At 40.2% G+C, this 20699-nt stretch overlaps 1 protein-coding gene across 1 annotated transcript in view; it reads right to left on the bottom strand.

Moving 5' to 3' along the window:
* Positions 1 to 19033, bottom strand: part of LOC139162107 (low-density lipoprotein receptor-related protein 2-like) — an 88971-nt gene extending 69938 nt beyond the window's left edge. The window contains exons 1-6 of the mRNA XM_070742143.1: positions 18816 to 19033; positions 14241 to 14354; positions 9440 to 9559; positions 6369 to 6596; positions 1273 to 1386; positions 1063 to 1182 (exon numbers count right to left, since the gene is read on the bottom strand). Coding sequence (XP_070598244.1) covers positions 1063 to 1182; positions 1273 to 1386; positions 6369 to 6596; positions 9440 to 9559; positions 14241 to 14354; positions 18816 to 18894 — 775 coding nt within the window. The 5' untranslated portion in view covers positions 18895 to 19033. The remainder of the gene's footprint in view (positions 1 to 1062; positions 1183 to 1272; positions 1387 to 6368; positions 6597 to 9439; positions 9560 to 14240; positions 14355 to 18815) is intronic.
* Positions 19034 to 20699: the final 1666 nt, after the last annotated feature.

Genomic DNA, 20699 nt, shown 5'->3' with positions numbered 1-20699 from the left:
ATAAATGGGTTTTATTGGGGTTAGTTTTTTAGAGCTTATATTAGACTTCTTTTTTATTGTTATATTGTTATTATGTTGTAAGCCGTCATGAGTCGTTCGGGATTGGGCAGCATAGAAGTCAAACAAACAATCAAAACTAAAATAAACTAAAATAAACTAAAATAAACTAAAATAAACTAAAATAAAATAAAATAAAATAAAATAAAAATAAAAATAAAAATAAAAATAAAAATAAAAATAAAAATAAAAATAAAAATAAAAATAAAAATAAAAATAAAAATAAAAATAAAAATAAAAATAAAAATAAAAATAAAAATAAAAATAAAAATAAAAATAAAAATAAAAATAAAAATAAAAATAAAAATAAAAATAAAAATAAAAATAAAAATAAAAATAAAAATAAAAATAAAAATAAAAATAAAAATAAAAATAAAAATAAAAATAAAAATAAAAATAAAACTAAAACTAAAACTAAAACTAAAACTAAAACTAAAACTAAAACTAAAACTAAAACTAAAACTAAAACTAAAACTAAAACTAAAACTAAAACTAAAACTAAAACTAAAACTAAAACTAAAACTAAAACTAAAACTAAAACTAAAACTAAAACTAAAACTAAAACTAAAACTAAAACTAAAACTAAAACTAAAACTAAACTAAAATAAAATAAAATAAAATAAAATAAATAAAATAAAATAAAAATTCATCACATTTGCAAATGACACCAAGCTAACAGGAATAAGTTAAAGATCCAGAAGGATCTTGACAGACTTGAACACTGGGCCCTATAAATTCAGTGTAAAGTTAAGGTTTTACACTTAGGCAAGGAAAATCAAATGTACAGGTATCCAATAAATAAATATTTAGCTAGTACATTATAAAATATAGTTTCTATTTTTGGGTAGGTTCTCATTTCCACTTTAAAAGTTCAGTTCACTCAACTGCTGGATTTGGGGCAGTTGCGTAAGTAGTCAGTTCCTCCATATATATATATATTAATGACAACCTACAATTGACAATATCTATTAATCTATCTGAGGGATTGTCCCTTTGCATTCATACCTGAACAGTTTTGACCATCAGCAAGAAGTTCCCAGCCAGCAGCACATGAACAATTGACACCCCAAAATGTCTCTGTACATTTCTCCATGCAGCCGCCATTATTCAGAGAGCATTTTTTGCCTAAAAAAACAGAAGCAAGAGTTCATCCCCCATTCAAGTCTTGATTAGTGAAACATAATATGAACGGATCGTGCTGTTAGGGTTTGTTACCACATGACGAGGGTTCATCAGTGCCATCCAAGCAATCCGCTCCTCCGTTGCACATTAGTGATTCCAAAATGCATTTCCCTTGATCACAATGGAACATTGTCTCCGGGCAGTGAGCTGTATTCCAGAATTTTTTTTTTTAAAAAAAAAATTATATATGGTTCATACTGATCGCAAGTCAATCTGTCATCAACATAAATTCATACCGGTATATCTTTTTCTTGAAAGCTATAACCTGTTTTCTCAAAGCAAGACTCACACAGTATGTTCTAGACATAAGCACGCCTGGTGCACCAGTTGCGGCCCTATTTGGACAGGGGGTCATTGCTCACAGTCGCTCATGCCCTCATCACCTCGAGGTTCGATTACTGCAACGCTCTCTACATGGGGCTACCTTTGAAAAGTGTTCGGAAACTTCAGATCGTGCAGAATGCGGCCGCGAGAGCCATCGTGGGGCTTCCAAGATTTGCCCACATTTCTTCAACACTCCGTGGCTTGCATTGGCTGCCGATCAGTTTCCGGTCACAATTCAAAGTGTTGGTCATGACCTTTAAAGCCCTACATGGCATTGGACCAGAGTACCTCCGGAACCGCCTGCTACCGCACGAATCCCAGCAACCGATAAGGTCCCACAGAGTTGGCCTTCTCCGGGTCCCGTCGACTAAATAATGTCGTTTGGCAGGCCCCGGGGGAAGAGCCTTCTCTGTGGCGTCCCCGGCCCTCTGGAACCAATTCCCCCCGGAAATTAGAACTGCCCCACCCTTCCTGTCTTTTGTAAACTACTTAAGACTCACTTATATCGCCAGGCATGGGGGAGTTGAGACATTTTTTCCCCAGGCTCTTTTATACTTTGTTTTATGTTTGGTATGAATGTTGCTGTTTGGTTTTTAAGTAATGCTAGGGTTTTATATGTTTTTAATATTAGATTTGTTCCATTGTTATATTGTTTTTATTGCTGTTGTGAGCTGCCCCGAGTCTTCGGAGAGGGGCGGCATACAAATCTAATACATACATAAATACATACATACATACATACATACATACATACATACATACACACATACATACACACATACATACATACATACATAAATGTTCCAGTTGAACAGTAGGAAAAATGGGATATTCTGAACACATGGACCTATTATATAGGGATCGGAGCAGACTTTTTTCTATTATGAATGTTCAGTCACAGGTTGAATGTTCTCCTTTCAGATATACTTGAATTCCTGATTTGAAGGGACTAGAGCAGTGATGGCAAACCTATGGCATGGACAGCACAGGTTGGACGCGGAGCTGGCACACAAGCCATTACCCTAGCTCAGCTCCAATGTGCATGCCAGCTGATTTTCGGCTCAGACGGAGCTCTGGGGTGGCATTTTTAGCTTCCAGAGAGTCTCCGGGGGTGGGTGGGAGAGGGCATTATTGTCCCATTATTGTATTGGGGGAGGGCAAAGAACAGGCCTACCAGGCCCACCAGAGATTGGGAAATGGGCTGTTTTATGCCTTCAGAGGACCTCCGGGGCGGAAAGCCATTTTCACTGCCCCCAGGCATTGAATTATGGGTGTGGGCATACACGATAGCACACGCACACCCGACGAAAAAAAGATTCGCCATCATTGGACTAGACTACCTTTGGGGCTACCTTTGAAAAGTGTTCGGAAACTTCAGATTGTGCAGAATGCAGCTGCAAGAGCAATCATGGGCTTCCCCAGGTATGCCCATGTTACACCAACACTCCGCAGTCTGCATTGGTTGCCGATCAATTTCCGGTCACAATTCAAAGTGTTGGTTATGACCTATAAAGCCCTTCATGGTATCGGACCAGAATATCTCCGGGACCGCCTTCTGCCGCACGAATCCCAGCGACCGATTAGGTCCCACAGAGTTGGCCCGTCAACTGAACTAAGCCTTCTCTGTGGCGGCCCCGACTCTCTGGAACCAGCTCCCCCCGGAGATTAGAACTGCCCCCACCCTCCTTGCCTTCCGTAAACTCCTTAAAACCCACCTTTGCTGCCAGGCATGGGGGAATTGAGATATCTCCCCAGGGCCTATACAGTTTATGTATGGTATGTTTGTATGTATGTTTGATTAATAATGTTTTTTTTAAAATGTTTTTAAATTATTAGATTTTTTTATGAATTGTTCTATTGCTGTTGTGAGCCACCCTGAGTCTACGGAGAGGGGCAGCATACAAATCTAATAAAATAAATAAATGAATGAATGAATGAATGAATGAATGAATGAATGAATGAATGAATTAATGAATTAATGAATTAATGAATTAATGAATTAATGAATTAATGAATTAATGAATTAATGAACGATAGACAGACAGACAGACAGACAGACAGACAGACAGACAGTTTTCTCTTCCAGCTTTGTGACTGTGGACAAGTACAAAACAACTCTACTTCAGCCTGGTACCATCTTTTAGGAATGAATCCTCCTAAAAGCCTCACATTAGCGGGTTCCCATTGATGTTCACTAATGATTTGTAACGTCTTCTGGAGTCATCCAATCATCACGGCACAAAAGCAGGCGGGGATTCCAACTTACCACCACTACCGGTGCTGATGAGCACACAGCTCTGGGTGACCGGCGGATGTGCGCACGCATTGGAGTGAGATTTGGCTTCTGTGCAGGCGCAGGAAGCAAATCTCACAAGGAGACTCCTGGGCACATGAGATTTCGGTGATTTTTTTTGCTTCCGGGCATGCATGGAAGCCAAAAATTGCCGGAAATCACTGAAACCTCTCTCTCTCTCGCATCCTCTTACAGGGTTTTGCTTCCTGTGCATGTGCAGAAGCCAAATCTCACTCCAATGCATGCATACGCCCGCCAGTCACCCAGAGCTGCACCCGCAGCTCCCTTTCTGCTACTGTTGTGGTGTCTACACACACACACCATCCCGGTAGGAACCCAATACTGCACAAAAGTAACAGTAATGAGAATGGTCTTTGTGTCACTTCAATGATGGTTAGGCAATACAATAAAAATGCTCAAATCATTAATGGGAAAATGGCCCAAAACTTCCATTAGTTTCCAAGGAGCAAGTGATACCATTGTGTTTGTAATTCCTTGGCAAAGGCATATACAGTGGAACCTCTACCTACGAATGCCTCTACTTACAAATTTTTCTAGATTAGAACTAGGTGTTCAAGGTTTTTTTGTCTCTTCTCAATGGCCATTTTCTACTCACAAAACCCGAGCCTCTGAAACTGTAACTGGAAAAGGCGGGGAGAAGCCTCCATGGGGCCTCTCTAGGAATCTCCGGGGAGGAAACAGGGCCTCCACCCTCCCTGTGGTTTCCCCAATCGCACGCATTATTTGCTTTTATATTGATTCCTATGGGAAAAATTGCTTCTTCTTACAAACTTTTCTACTTAAGAACCTGGTCACGGAACGAATTAAGTTTGTAAGTAGAGGTACCACTGTATATGTTAATCAAATGGACCTACAACCCAAACTACTGCAAGGACCTGCCTCAGCTACCTTCTCAAGAAAGTAAAACTCTTGAAGCAGATGTTATTATCCAACCATGTGAAGAGTTTCATATGATTAATTCAAGAGCTGATCTCATAACGTATGTACAGTATTTGGGGGCACTGTAAGATACTTAGCTTGGCTTTCTGAATTAAATAGATTATTGATACCAAGTCCAGTTGCTGATATGCTTAAGGAAATGACTCAATTACCAAAATCATTTTATTAGGGATGCTATTCAATTAAATACGTAATAGCTGGACAAGGTACCAGTTACTGATATTTAAGATGCACAGCTATAACCTAATCTTGGAGAATAAAACATTGTGACTTTTCAGCTGCTTTTTTGCAGCAAGTATTGTTTTTGGCCGACTATTTTTCAAAACAAAAAATGCCACGTTATAAAAAGCTAAGTTATTTTCCTGCAAATCATGAATCCAAATCAGCCTCTCATGGAAGACATCACAGTAGTATATTTCCAATTCCTCTAAGCCAGGGGTCTCCAGCCTTGGCAACTTCAACGCCCAGAATTTCTCAGCCATCTTTGCTGAGGAAGCTCACAAGTCTTAAATTTGCCAAGACTGGAGTCCCCTGCTCTAAGCGATAGTGAAATTTGTGCCTAAGGCAGCTGTCTGCAATATTTGCAGATAATTTTAAAAACTGGTCATGTTTTTGATTAACCAATTTATCAAATATAAAATCCTCAGAGCCAATTGGTCTATATTACTGGGCTGTGAGGATTTTATATTTGATAAGCTACTTGATTAACCAAATATTTGGATATGGGCTAACTATATTCTACAGACAGTGCCAAATAAATGAACGATGTAAGCAAACTATAAATAATACTCATGCTTTGATTATGTGCCATCAGTCTGGACTCTATATGCCACTGTAACTGAGCCCATCCACTACGCAGTGAAATATAAGATACAGTACTCTTATTAAAATAAAAAACAGAACACATCCATAATGGCCTGTCTTTCCACAAGGAAGAAAGAGAAAAGAGTTCAACTTCGACTTCCCAGGCCTAGTTTGGTCAATTCAATCAATACATTTATTTTTGTAGAAAAAAATATTCAACACTAAAGTTCATAAAATTCACCTCAGGAGAAAAACAAGGACTTTTTTTGTTTACAACATAAACAATAATGAGAGCAAAATAAATTTAGGCTATTATTACTGTGAAATACTGCCTTATCTTGTCTGAGGTTTATATATTAGATCACTTCTTCACTGTTCATTGTTATATGATTGTGTAATTAATGCTACTAATAATAGGCTGTTTCCACCCCTCTTGTGATCTGTCACTCTACAGCAGTGTTTCTCAGCCTTGACCATTTTAAGACACGTGGCCTTCAACTCCTAGAATTACTCGCACTGGCTGGGGAATTCTGGGAGTTGAAGGCCAAGGTTGAGAAACATTATTCTCCAGCAGAGGTGGAAACCAATGGCCCTTTTATGACTTGTGGACTTCAGCTCCATGAGGCCATCATGGAGAATTCATGGAAGCCATTACAAAGGGGTCACCATTCCCCACCTCTGCTCATATTCTTTGCTACGGTGAGTTAGCTGGATTTGTATACATTCATGGATAGATCAAGTTGCTTACCACAGAACTCTTCGTCCGAGTGGTCCCCGCAGTTGTCAACGCCATTGCACTTCCAGTCTTCCATAATACAGACTTTGTTTTTACACTGCCACTGGCCGGCTAAGCAGCTACTGGGCGAGCAGTTGGTTTCATCCGAGCCATCTATGCAGTCCAAGTGATTATCACATACATCCCAGGGATCAATGCATTGATTGTGGCTCTGGCATGGAATTTTTTTCTCTGCACATACTAGATTAAAATTAGAACATCAGAAAAGACCATTTTTTCCCTCATTCATTATATTTATTTATTGGACTTATAATATATGGACTTATATTACTGGCATAAACTGGACTGCCCTGATTTCTGTCTACTATGAAGCAAACCTTGTAATGACTACATTACAATGTATAGAGAAGTATATCTACCGTATATCTTTTTCAAAAGAGGAGAGGGAAATTCCTTTTGCCTGCGCAGAATAGCAAAAAGTGTTTTGGAACAGCATGGAGAAACCTAAGCATTGCATTTTGTATACACAGGACCCTAAAGTTAGTTATTAGCATATATAGGACATTGAACAAAAAACCTTTGACTCTAAATCCTTGAGAAGATTGGGCTGGATGATTCAGCTATGTATTTTTATATAGAAACATAGAAGACTGATGGCAGAAAAAGACCTCATGGTCCATCTAGTCTGCCCTTATACTATTTCCTGTATTTTATCTTACAATGGATATATGTTAATCCCAGGCATGTTTAAATTCAGTTACTGTGGATTTACCAACCACGTCTGCTAGAAGTTTGTTCCAAGGATCTACTACTCTTTCAGTAAAATAATATTTTCTCACGTTGCTTTTGATCTTTCCCCCAACTAACTTCAGATTGTTCCTCATTTATATGATTGTTCCTCATTTATAAACAAAAAACCAAAACAAAAAACCAAGAAGTCTACTGTATGTTCATGTACAAGACTACTGAAGTAATCTTTAGAGAAAAATCTATTTTCTTTGCTAAGGGATTTTCTTTGCCAATCTTAAAACATTTTTCACATGCTTTTTTCTTAATTTGAAAAATGTTGGATCTGAGTTTCCATCACTCCTAACCAGCATAGTCAACATACCTGTAGGATACAAAACTAAAGATGCCTGTATTATCATCTATAACTAACAACACAGCTTCAAGGCAAAATTCCAGTTGCAACTCATGTCCCTTAAAATGCCATTTACCCTCACCTTCTTGAACAGAATATGCTTCAAGGAGTTTAAGAAGAAGCATCTCCTTAAACACTTAATTCTCGAAACTGTATTTTTCTCTCTACACATACTTTATAGTTTATGACACAGCTGCCTGCCTTTTTTCCAAATTATACCTTATTATCTGTCAGTTTATTTTTTTAGTGGCAGTGTCATGAAGACAGCCTGTTTGGGACTTTAAATGTAATACAGTGTTCCCTCGATTTCCGCGGGGGATGCGTTCCAAGACTGCCCGCGAAAGTCGAATTTCCGCGAAGTAGAGATGCGGAAGTAAATACAGTGGAACCCCGACATAAGAGCTGCTCTACTTAAGAGCAACTCGAGATAAGAGCTGGGAGGGGAGAGATATTTTTGTTCTACTTACAAGCCCAAATTCGAGATACAAGCGCCAAGGAGCTGTCTCCTGAAGCCAAACGCTAACTTCCGCGTTCGGCTTCAGGAGACAGCTGCGAAGCGGCGCGCGTGTTTTAAAAGGTTGCAGCCGGCCTGGGGGGCTCGGGGGGGTGCTTGCAGCTTTCTTTCTTGCTCTTTTTCTTTCTCTCTTTTACTTTCCCTTCCTCTATTTCTTCTTTTCTTTCTCCTTCCCACCTTCTTCCCTCCCTCCCTCCCTTCACTCATTCCTCTCTTACTCTCCCCTTTCATAAGTTTCCTTGCTTCCTTCCTCTGTTCCTGTCCCTTCCCCCTTTCTTTCTTTCTTTCTTTCTTGCTTTCTTGCTTTCTTTCTTGCTCTTTTTCTTTCTCTCTTTTACCTTCCCTTCCTCTATTTCTTCTTTTCTTTCTCCTTCCCACCTTCTTCCCTCCCTCCCTCCCTTCACTCATTCCTCTCTTACTCTCCCCTTTCATAAGTTTCCTTGCTTCCTTCCTCTGTTCCTGTCCCTTCCCCCTTTCTTTCTTTCTTTCTTTCTTTCTTTCTTTCTTTCTTTCTTGCTTTCTTTCTTGCTCTTTTTCTTTCTCTCTTTTACCTTCCCTTCCTCTATTTCTTCTTTTCTTTCTCCTTCCCACCTTCTTCCCTCCCTCCCTCCCTTCACTCATTCCTCTCTTACTCTCCCCTTTCATAAGTTTCCTTGCTTCCTTCCTCTGTTCCTGTCCCTTCCCTCTTTCCTTCCTTCCTTCCCACCCTCCGTCCATTCATTCACCCATTCCTCTCTTGATCGCTTAAAGCCGGTCCCTGGTGCAAAAAGGGTTGGGGACCTCTGTCCTACAGGATTGGGTGGCAGAGAAGTTGAACATATGTAAATTTAAAAGTTTAAGAAAGTTTACAAGTTAAGTGAAAGAAACTTCATTATTCATTTATATGTACATGTACATTTCTTCATTAAAAACATGTCTTTCTGCATAATTTAGACTAACTTTGTGAGTTTTTTGAGGGCTGGAACCAATTAAAATTATTTACATTAATTCCTATGGGGAAAAGTCGTTCGAGATAAGAGCTGCTCGACTTAAGAGCCCAGGTCCGGAACGAATTAAACTCGTATCTCGAGGTACCACTGTACACTATTTTTGGCTCTGAACAGTATCACAAGCCATCCCTTAACACTTTAAACTCCTAAATTACCATTTCCCATTCCCTTAACAACCATTTACTCACCATTATTACTGGTACTCACCATTGAATAAGACACTTAGTTATCCTGATATTTATAAACATAATTATTTATTAACAATAATTTTTTTTTTGTTATTTATTTGCAAAAATTATAAGTTTGGTGATGACATATGACATCATCGGGTGGGAAAAACCATGGTATAGGAAAAAAACCGCGAAGTATTTTTTAATTAATATTTTTTGAAAAATCGCGAATTTCGAACCCGCGAAAATCAAGGGAACACTGTACATACCACAATTCTCTTCATCTGAACCATCCAGGCAATCGCTGGTGCCGTCACAACGCCACTTAGCAGCAATACATTTTCCATCTTCGCATTGCCAGGCATTTGGATCACCACCACATTCTACCACTGTAAAGTCAAAAGCTCAAGGTTAAACTACAGTACAAAGGGGGAAAAAATCTCTCATCACTGATGCAATCCACTAAATTGCTCCTGAAGATGTCAGTGAGCAACATTATATCCTCTATTCCAGCGATGGCAAACCCTTTTTTTCCCCCTTGGGTGCCAAAAGAATGTGTGTGGATAACACGTGTGTGCCCACACCCATAATGCAATGCCCTCCCACAACCCCTCCCCCCATCCCCCCGGCACATGAGTGCAGGCCTCACTGAAGCCTCCGGACTTCCGGTAGGCCTGTTGGGCCATTTTTTGCCATCCACAGGTTTGAGAGGAACCTCCTGAAGCTTAGGGAGGGCAAAAAGCAGCCCAGTAGGAGTTCATTTCCAAACTTCCAGTAGGCCCATCGGGTCCGTTTTTTGCCATCCATGGGCTACAGAGGCTTTCTTGAAGCCTAGGGGAAGTGAAAACGGACTCTCTCCAGAAGGCCAAAAATCAGTTGGCCAGCACGCTGGATGGAGCTGACATAGGGCAATGCCTGACATGCCCTTATACATGGCTTCACCGGGCAGGGGTTCCTTATTGTTGCTGCTACCGGTGAGACTGTGTGCGCAACTCTGGGTGGCTGGCGGGTGGGCGCCCACACAAGATTTGGCTTCTGCATATGCACAGGTAGCCAAATCTTGCACAAGGGCCTGCGTGCACGCATCATTTCACCCCAAAATTGGTGAAATCTCACACACATGAGCATCCTTGTGCAAGATTTGGCTTTCTGTGCATGTGCAGAAGCCAAATCTTGTGCAGGCGCCCACTGGTCATCCAGAGCTGTGTCCATAACCATATCAGTAGTGGTGGTGACACGGAACCCCTGGCCTGGTGGAGCACATGAGTAGGAACCCAATACTGGGCTCCACGTGCCACCTGTGTCACGCATACCATAGGTCCACCATCATGGCTCTATTCCTGTATATTGAGAATTCAAAACAATCAGTTGTTCCATAAAAGCAAGCTATAACACAGATGCATTTTGCCATGGAATGGCAATCTGTTCCTGGCTGATTGCCCATCTAAAGCACTCCTACTACAGGAAGCTGGAAAGGCCAGCCGTGTTTAATCTGGTTATCTTGGATGAGATGGACCATAGTTCTCAACTCCAGAATATGCAGCTTACAGCAATGCTGTCTATTTCCCATTTGATGCAAATCAAAGCCACCCTGATTATTCCATCATAAGCTTACCCTATCCAAGCTGATAAGTTTGATCAGTTATTGCTGCTTTATGAACACTGAGTTCATGATTTTATTTTTTTTCTTGTCATTTTGCAAACAGATAGCATGAATTACTATAACCTAGTTTATTTATATTTAATTATTTATTGGATTTGTATGTTAAAAGCTCATCACTGTATTTTAGGGATAAAAAATTGAGTTATAATCCAACTTTAGCCACACGTTCATATGATGTCTTTATTATTCACTCTTCATTGCTAAATCTTATCAAAATTGGATTCTTTGGAGGATGTGTATATGGAAATTACATACAGCACAGAACATGGCAAAAGCCATAGCAGAGTAAAGATTACAAACATTAGGAAACTATTCAATACCTTGCTTTGTAAATTCAACTTCAGCTTTTTGACAATTAATGACAAGGCAAAATGTCAAATTAAGGCCTTCCAAATGGTTTGGACAATTACTCCAAACCACTTGCGATTACTATAGCCATGCTGGTCTGGTATGTTGAATATATAGTCCAGAACATGTGGAGGACACTAGGTTAAGCAATTAACATTGCTTTGTCTTACTTTGATCTGTCCTATCAGATAAAAGGGCAAAGGTCTATGGTGATTATTGCATTGCTTTATGGTTTGAAATTCCTAGATAAGAAGAGAGATAGTCAATCAGTGCCATGCTGGTTATAGCTGATGGCAAACGAAAGTTTATCCAGAATTTCTTTGAAACATTAGATTTAGGATTCATTTGAATAAAGCATGGCTCTCTGGAATGAGTATCTTTTCCTTTCAATTATGGTCTGGTTCAGATTCCCAACATATATACAATAATTCATTTCCCAGGTAGGTTGGCCCCTATTTTTCTGGTGTTAAACAGAATGTCCTAAACACCTGGGCTGTGGCATTATATAGACCAGTGTTTCCCATCCTTGACCACTTGAAAATATTTGGACTTCAACTCCCAGAATTCCCCAGCCAGCATTTGCTGGCTGGGGAATTCTGGGAGTTGAAGTCCAAATATCTTCAAGTGGCCAATGTTGGGAAACACTGATATAGACAAAAGCCAGAAATATGGCTTTGGGGGAGGTACAAAGTTAGCTAATTAAAACAAGTAAATTTAGGCATGGGCTAGCACGAAGCAGCAGACATGGACCCAGCTTTTTAAAAATAAGCGTGCTATTCAACTAAGAGCAATGTCTTCCAAAGCACCTGCAGGCCAGACAAGGGATAATGGATGGAAGCTGACCAAGGAGAGATTCAACCTAGAAATAGGGAGGAACTTTCTGAAAGGGAGAACAATCAACCAATGGAAAATCTTTGCCTTCGGAAATTGTGGAAGCCTCATCACTTGAGATGTTCAAGAGACTGGACTGCCATTTGTCAGAAGTAGTGTCGGGCAGTGATGGTGAACCTTTTTTGGTTTGCGTGCCAAAAGGAGCATGCATGCCCACACCCATTCCCCAAACATACATACATGTTCAACCCCCTGCACTGTCTCCTGCTTTATGAAGCCAGGTAGGTGAAAAAAAATGCCCAAATAGGTAAACCGGAAGTTCGGAAAATGCATTTCCGGTTTGTCCTTTGTGCTGGTTTTTGCACTCCGGGGCTTCAGGAAGCTTCCCTGAACCCTCCAGATTGCAAAAAAAACAGCACAATGGCAAAACAGAAGTGTGTTTTTCCGAACTTCTTTCTGAACTTCTTTTTTTTGCCTCTGTGGCTACAGGGAAGCTTCACTGAAGCATCCAGAGAATGAAATGGCCTTTCCCAAGGCCAAAACTCAGCTGGTCAATACAACATGCGCGCTGGAGCTGCAACATGGCAAAGTCTCATATGCCCTCCGATATGGCTCTGTGTGCCATCTGTGGCACACGTGCCATATGTTTGCCACCACTGGTATAGGGTCTCTGCTTGGGAGGGGTGGACTAGATGACCTACAAGGTCTCTTCCAACTCTGTTAATCTGTTAAAATCTGCTCCTCACCTTTTCAACTTGTATATATCAATATTCACAACACTCACCTTAACTCTAGTTCTGTTCTTGAGAAATAATTGCAACTCTAGTACTGTTCGTACTTGAGAAAGTAAACAATTGCAAGCATTGCCAAGCCAGGATTAGACAGTTTTGTGCTTGTGCAAAGTTTCTTTGGGGCTTCCTGATTTATTTGCCCCAGCAAAAAAACTAAACTAAATTAAACTAAAACAACCAGGCATGCCACAAAGCAGTACACCAATTATTATTATTATTATTATTATTATTATTATTATTATTATTATTATTACTACTACTATTATTATTTATTAGATTTGTATGCCGCCCCTCTCCGCAGACCAATCTCCCCCCTCCTCCTCTTGGTACTGTGCAGTGGTACCTCTACTTAGGAATGCCTCTACTTAAGAACTTTTCTAGATAAGAACCGAGTGTTCAAGATTTTTTTGCCTCTTCTTAAGAACCATTTTCTATTAAAGAACTCGAGCCCAGAAAAATTAACCAGGAAATTTGAGAGGGGCACGAAGGCCGGGCCAGTTTCCTGAAATCCCTCTTTAATCCCAGATATCTCGGGCTTTTGTGGCCTGCCAGAGGAGCCTTTGGGTGGTGCTTAAGAAGGCTTTGGCAGTCCAGAGCGAACAAAGCATTTTCTTTTCTCTGGGCGCTCAGAGAGGGAATAAACCTCTGCCAATGCCCAGAGAAAAGAAACGCTCCCTTTGCTCTGGGCAACCCAGGAGTCACCACAGCGAAGGAAAGGTGCCGGCTACAAAGCAAGTGAGAGGAGAGGGGAGCCCTTCAACATGGGAAGGAAGAGGCAGCAGGTAGCAGCAGCAGCAGCCATTATATTGGAGGCAGTGTATTGGAGGTGCACGCTCCTCCTCGCCGCCTCAGACTCCCTCTCTTTTTTTTTAAAGCCTTAAAGTTTTGGATTTTTTAAAAATTCCCCTCACCGCATCTTCTTCCTTCGGCAGCAACTCTCCTCCTCCTCTTCTTCCTCCTCCTCCCACCCAAATTCTGAGCTTTTATTTTTTTTTTTTCCTAATGGGTTTGCACGCATTATTTGCTTTTACATTCATTCCTATGGGAAAAATTGCTTCTTCTTAAGAACGTTTCTACTTAAGAACCTGGTCACGGAACAAATTCAGTTCTTAAGTAGAGGTACCACTGTATTTCAGAAGGGGGCTGCCACAGCTCTGTCTTTTGCCCGATGTATGTGCACTTGTTCCTTCCCCAGCTTCAATGTGGGTAAAAGTACATAAATATAAAATGTGGTAAAAGTATATAAATTAATCACCATCACCTCCTTTTGCAAACCACTCACCACAGCTATTTTATCAGGATTAATAACCTATCAAAAATCCCAGCATTTTCATTAGATTAAAAAGATTTCCCCCCCCCCTCAAAATCTGGTACTTTTCATGCAAGTGCCCAATTGTTCGTTTCTTAGCCCTCATGGGATGCCTTTGAAGAACTTACCACAAAGTTCATCTGAACCATCAGGGCAATCTTCCTCTCCGTTACAAAGCCATGAGAAAGGAATACACTTATCTCCACAAAAGGCTTGCAAGGTGGCATTACAAGGCCTTCCATCTGGAAGAACAAAAGCACAGGGTCAATAAGTGAGCTTAGACCAGGGGTCTCCAATCTTGGCAACTTTAAGATTTGTGGACTTCAACTCCCAGAGTACCTCAGCCAGGTCTCCAATCTTGGCAACTTTAAGACTTGTGGACTTCAACTCCCAGAGTTTTTGCTGGCTGAGGAACTCTTTTTAATTTTTTTTATTTATTCATTTGTCCAATACATAAATACATAGGAAGAAAAATAGACATGTAGTAATATATATAAGGGTAAAGTGAACTTAGAGGATATATGGGAGTTGAAGTCCACAAGTCTTAAACTTGCCAAGGTTGAAGGCCCCGGGCCTAGACCACATAACCTTTCAGCTATGGATTCATGATTAAGAATGTTTAAGAATTTGTTTGTTTGTTTGTTTGTTTGTTTGTTTGTTTGATTGATTGATTGATTGATTGATTGATTGATTGATTGATTGATTGATTTCTATGCCGCCCTTGTCCTCAGACTCAGGGCAGCTCACAACAAAATGAAATGTGGCCCAAAGGTCAATTAAATCCAGAGAACCACCATGTCCATGATAGCACTCCATATTATTAATTAACAAAATTAATAGTTGATAATTCTGACTCAGAATTAACTGTAACTATCCCCAAAGGCCTGGATGAAGAGAAACTCTAACTTGAGGTAGTCCAATTCCAAATATTTCTATGTCTTTGTTTGGTCATATTGCTATTTTGAAATGCATTTGGCCACACCTGGCCCTTCTTAAAGCAACTCTGCTTTTCCTGGAGACACAGCTGCCTCCCATGAAAATCAAGGCCTTTGGATGTAAGGCGATCTTAACAGGGATTAATCTGGAATGCAAATCACACTCCAAATCAGAGTTTGTCCTTTGAATCAGGATTTTGGCAGCCATTTTGCTGAAAATCTTCAGTGCAGGAGGCATTAAAAAAGACCTAAACAGCCCCATTAACAAAAAAAAATTACTGAGTACTGTATTGTAATATCAGCTTAAACCAAAGATGTCCAACCTTGGTAAGTTTAAGACTTGTGGACTTCAGTGCCTAGAACTCCCCAGGCAGCCATGTTAGTTGGAGATTTCTGGGAATTATATATACAGTGGTACCTCGAGATACGAGTTTAATTCGTTCCGGACCTGGGCTCTTAAGTCGAGCAGCTCTTATCTCGAACGACTTTTCCCCATAGGAATTAATGTAAATAATTTTAATTGGTTCCAGCCCTCAAAAAACTCACAAAGTTAGTCTAAATTATGCAGAAAGACATGTTTTTAATGAAGAAATGTACATGTACATATAAATGAATAATGAAGTTTCTTTCACTTAACTTGTAAACTTTCTTAAACTTTTAAATTTACATATGTTCAACTTCTCTGCCACCCAATCCTGTAGGACAGAGGTCCCCAACCCTTTTTGCACCAGGGACCGGCTTTAAGCGATCAAGAGAGGAATGGGTGAATGAATGGACGGAGGGTGGGAAGGAAGGAAGGAAAGAGGGAAGGGACAGGAACAGAGGAAGGAAGCAAGGAAACTTATGAAAGGGGAGAGTAAGAGAGGAATGAGTGAAGGGAGGGAGGGAGGGAAGAAGGTGGGAAGGAGAAAGAAAAGAAGAAATAGAGGAAGGGAAGGTAAAAGAGAGAAAGAAAAAGAGCAAGAAAGAAAGAAAGAAAGGGGGAAGGGACAGGAACAGAGGAAGGAAGCAAGGAAACTTATGAAAGGGGAGAGTAAGAGAGGAATGAGTGAAGGGAGGGAGGGAGGGAAGAAGGTGGGAAGGAGAAAGAAAAGAAGAAATAGAGGAAGGGAAGGTAAAAGAGAGAAAAAGAGCAAGAAAGAAAGCTGCAAGCCCCCCCCCCGAGCCCCCCAGGCCGGCTGCAACCTTTTAAAACACGCGCGCCGCTTCACAGCTGTCTCCTGAAGCCGAACGCGGAAGTTAGCGTTTGGCTTCAGGAGACAGCTCCTTGGCGCTTGTATCTCGAATTTGGGCTTGTAAGTAGAACAAAAATATCTCTCCCCTCCCAGCTCTTATCTCGAGTTGCTCTTAAGTAGAGCAGCTCTTATGTCGGGGTTCCACTGTATATTAGATTTGTATGAAGTCCACAAGCCTTAAAGTTGCCAAGGTTGGACATAGCTGGTTAGAAACATAGAAGATTGACGGCAGAAAAAGCCCTCATGGTCCATCTAGTCTGACCTTATACTATTTCCTGTATTTTATCTCAGGATGGATATATGTTTATCCCAGGCATGATTAAATTCAGTTACTGTGGATTTACCAACCACGTCTGCTGGAAGTTTGTTCCAAGGATCTACTATTCTTTCAGTAAAACAATATTTTCTCATGTTGCTTTTGATCTTTCCCCCAACTAACTTCAGATTGTGTCCCCTTGTTCTTGTATTCACTTTCCTATTGAAAACACTTCCCTCCTGAACCTTATTTAACCCTTTAATATATTTAAATGTTTTGATCATGTCCCCCCTTTTCCTTCTGTCCTCCAGACTATACAGATTGAGTTCATTATGTCTTTCCTGATACGTTTTATGCTTAAGACCTTCCACCATTCTTGTAGCCCATCTTTGGACCCGTTCAATTTTGTCAATATCTTTGTGTAGGTGAGGTCTCCAGATCTGAACACAGTATTCCAAATGTGGTCTTACCAGCGGTCTATACAGTGGGATCACAATCTCCCTCTTCCTGCTTGTTATACCTCTAGCTATGCAGCCAAGCATCCTACTTGCTTTCCCTACCACCCGACCACACTGCTCTCCCATTTTGAGACTGTTCAGAAATCACTACCCCTAAATCCTTCTCTTCTGAAGTTTTTGCTAACACAGAACTGCCAATAGAATACTCAGATTGAGGATTCCTTTTCCCCAAGTGCATTGTTTTACATTTGGAAACATTAAACTGCAGTTTCCATTGCTTTATCTAGTAATGCTAAATCATTAACCATATTACAGACGCCTCCAGGAATATCATCCCTATTGCACTTTAGAGTCATCTGCAAATGGTTTAAACCCTTTTGCTAGCTAAAAATTGGGGCTGAAATAGACTTTCCTTAGCACTGTGCCCAACAAGCAGGCCTCTCCCAGGCAGAGTCCTCAAAAATTTCCAGAAGGGAGCCCTAAAAGGTTGACTCAGCCTTCCATCCTTCCGAGGTGGGTAAAATGAGACACAGATTGTTGGAGTTAATATGCTGATTCTGTAAACCGCTTAGAGAGGGCTGTAAAAGCACTATGAAGTGGTATATAACTCTAAATGCTAAATGCTATTGCTATAAAAACAGACAAGAACTCACCCACCCAACCTACTTTACCACTGAATGATATTCATGAACTAAAAGCTATACTGTACTGACAAGAACCCCAAACCTTAAAAAGCCCAATAGCAAATGTGCAGTTTGCAAGGAAGCTACATAAGACATGTCCCATGTAAGTTGAATGGTTCCTAAATCAATGATAATAACCCTGAACCTAACATGGTCACTACAGCACAGGTACATGAATATCAACTGAAATGAATGCCTTCCTGTCAATGACTACTTCAGCTTCAACCGCAACAATACACGAGCACACCACAGATACAAACTTAAAGTAAACCTTTCCAAACTCAACTTCAGGAAACTTTAATAACTGAGTAGTTAATGCATGGAACTCACTACCTGACTCTGTAGTATCATCACCTAATCCTCCAAACTTTACCCTTAGACTATCCACTGTTAACCTTTCCTAATTCCTAAGAGGTCAGTAAGGGGTGTGCATAAGTGCACCAGCGTGCCTTCTGTCCCCCATCCTAATGTTTCTCTCTTACTAGTATCATGCATATAAACAATGTTATATCTTTGTATACCACCAATTTGTACTTGACTAACTAACTAACTAAATAAATAAAATCTTACACAAATGAGGCTTACTCCCAATCACTGCCACTCCCAGTGATTTTATTTAAAAGCCCATTGAAAGATTTTCTGCATTACAGTATTCCCTTAAACTCTTTGATTCCTATGAATGGCTGGAATGAAGTCAGCTTAATAATAATATTTTTTTTTTAAAAAAACCTCCCAGGATTTTAACCCTTTTCTCTAATTTAGTCACAATGATGGCTAACCTTCTTGTCCAAGCCATATTTACCTACTGTCCCTGACTGGTAGATTCTTCTTCTTTAACCCTTCTTGGATAGATAAAAAAGTAAATACCACAACTTTTACTCACGATAGATTCCCACATTTAGCCTGGAAAGGGGGTGGGGGGCAAAACTATCAGTTTCCTCTGATTTTAAATAAAATTAAAACAAGCAAGCCTAGCATTTTACTATTTCATCAATAAACTTCTGGTGGGTGGGTTGGGGGAAAGCCCATATTTTTTTTTGTATCGTTGTTTAAGTAAGCTATGATAAGACACTACTCCATCCTAGGATACTTTCTCCCCTAAAAAAGGGGGAAACACACAAAAAGACCCTGCTCACCTCCGCTGGGCGACAAGCGACCCCAGCCAGTCAATGCAGCCAAAAACAGGAGAACGCCGTGGAGCGTAAAAAGCTCCATGACTTGGAGAGGGAAAAAAGCACAGCGAACCAGCGCTGTCTAGGACAAGCCGAGCACGGGGTGAAGTTATAAGAATAAATAAGCCACAAACAGCAATCTCGCAACTCCGTTTTCGGGGAAGCTTTTATTACCCGCCCAACTCCCAATTGGGCTCAGCTGGGCGCCTATCAAACCGCTTTGGGTCCGGTTTCACTCAAGGTGCTGCTACCCAAGGCGCCCGCAAGGGGGCGGCATTGTGCGCGTCTGTCCCCATCCTGCCCGCACTTAACGGAGGAATAGGAAACGGCAGGCGGTACATGCGCGGTTTTTACTTTTGAATAAACGTCCTTCGGGAGTTGGGCGGCGAAGGAAGGAAGGAGGGAAGGAGGGAGGGAGGGAGAGAAAGAAAGAGAGAGAGAGAGAGAGAGAGAGAGAGAATATGAGAATCGCAGGGCGCTGAAGCACTACCCGAGAGTCCTGTTGAATTACTCGATCAAATAAAGGCTAAGCCAGATAACTATGTGTTCTCACCTGCAGATTAATGTGTTTACCACATCATTTACTTTCTGTGTAAGCGTGCGTTGCCATTTAAACTTTGCAAAATTAGAACACCACTAGCAACTTACCATCTATTAAATATACCACTTTTTAATCTGCTTTTTGTTTTTCTCCTTAAATTAATTTGTTAATTTAAATAGACTCCCCCATTTGTTCGTAGATGTTTGATATAAATTGGTTGGGTTCCTTAAGGGAAGAAATGCTATCTCTCCCCCCCCCCCCCTTACTCACAGGAGTAAATTTAATGGATTGCATCTGCAAAGCTTCGTTGGTTGAACTTATTATTTTCTGGCTTGGGCGCATCAGAATATGGAATTTCTTATCTAGAACAATCTTGTCAATTGCAGTTATTTTTAATGGCATGAAATCTGTGCCAAAAAACTGATATTGTCAAACACACACACACACCAAAAAAAAATCTAAACTCTTTAACCGTGCCATCTCAGTTGCAGACCACCTAGGTCTGGATTCATATAATACAGACATCTTCGAACTTGGCAACTTTAAGACTTGTGGATTTGGCTGGAGTATTTAAGCTTAAACTATTGTATTTAAAAGCCCCTCTGGAGAATTCTGGGAGTTGAAGTCCACAAGTCTTAAAGTTGCCAACTTTGAGGACCCCTGGCATAATACAATGCATTAATCTCCTGGATTACATATCCTCAACACATTAGGCTAAAACAAATGACTAGCTTGTGATTCAATGTTGTTGCCAAAAAGCTTCTCCACCCCCTTCAAAAAATAGTGAAAATGACTTTGTGTCTAAAACAATGTTTAGACCTAGCTTAGGGCTAGATAATTAGAGTTGTGTTTTCCTGTAATACCATCTTTTAAAAATGGATTGGAGAGGTTGAACTAATGTTTCAAATTCATGTTTCCAAAAATATTACACCTGTCTCTTACTTACTTACTTACTCACACACATACATAATTAAAGTAATTAATTGAATACATTGATAACTACTTTTACAACTTCATACAATTTTTATATTGTAATATAAAGACTACTGTAGCCATCCTAATAATAAATGGCCTTTTGTACTTATTACTATTGCTTCTTGGTTACATTTATTATCTAAATTGTATACTTGCACACCAGTAGCAAATGAAAATTTAAGGATATTTAAGCTATTGTATTTAAAAGCAATGTTCATCATAAAAATGTGCTGAAAGAATACAGCATTACTTAATTTTAGAAAATGGGTAGTTTGCTATTATACTTGCAAGAAAAAGGAAACAAAATTGCAAATGCCAAATTTTAGAATATA

Source organism: Erythrolamprus reginae, chromosome 2 (assembly GCF_031021105.1).
Source record: "Erythrolamprus reginae isolate rEryReg1 chromosome 2, rEryReg1.hap1, whole genome shotgun sequence".
NCBI classification, from domain to species: Eukaryota; Metazoa; Chordata; class Lepidosauria; order Squamata; family Dipsadidae; genus Erythrolamprus; species Erythrolamprus reginae.
The sequence above is the reverse complement of the archived record's forward strand: the minus strand, read 5'-3'. Positions and strand labels throughout refer to the sequence as shown.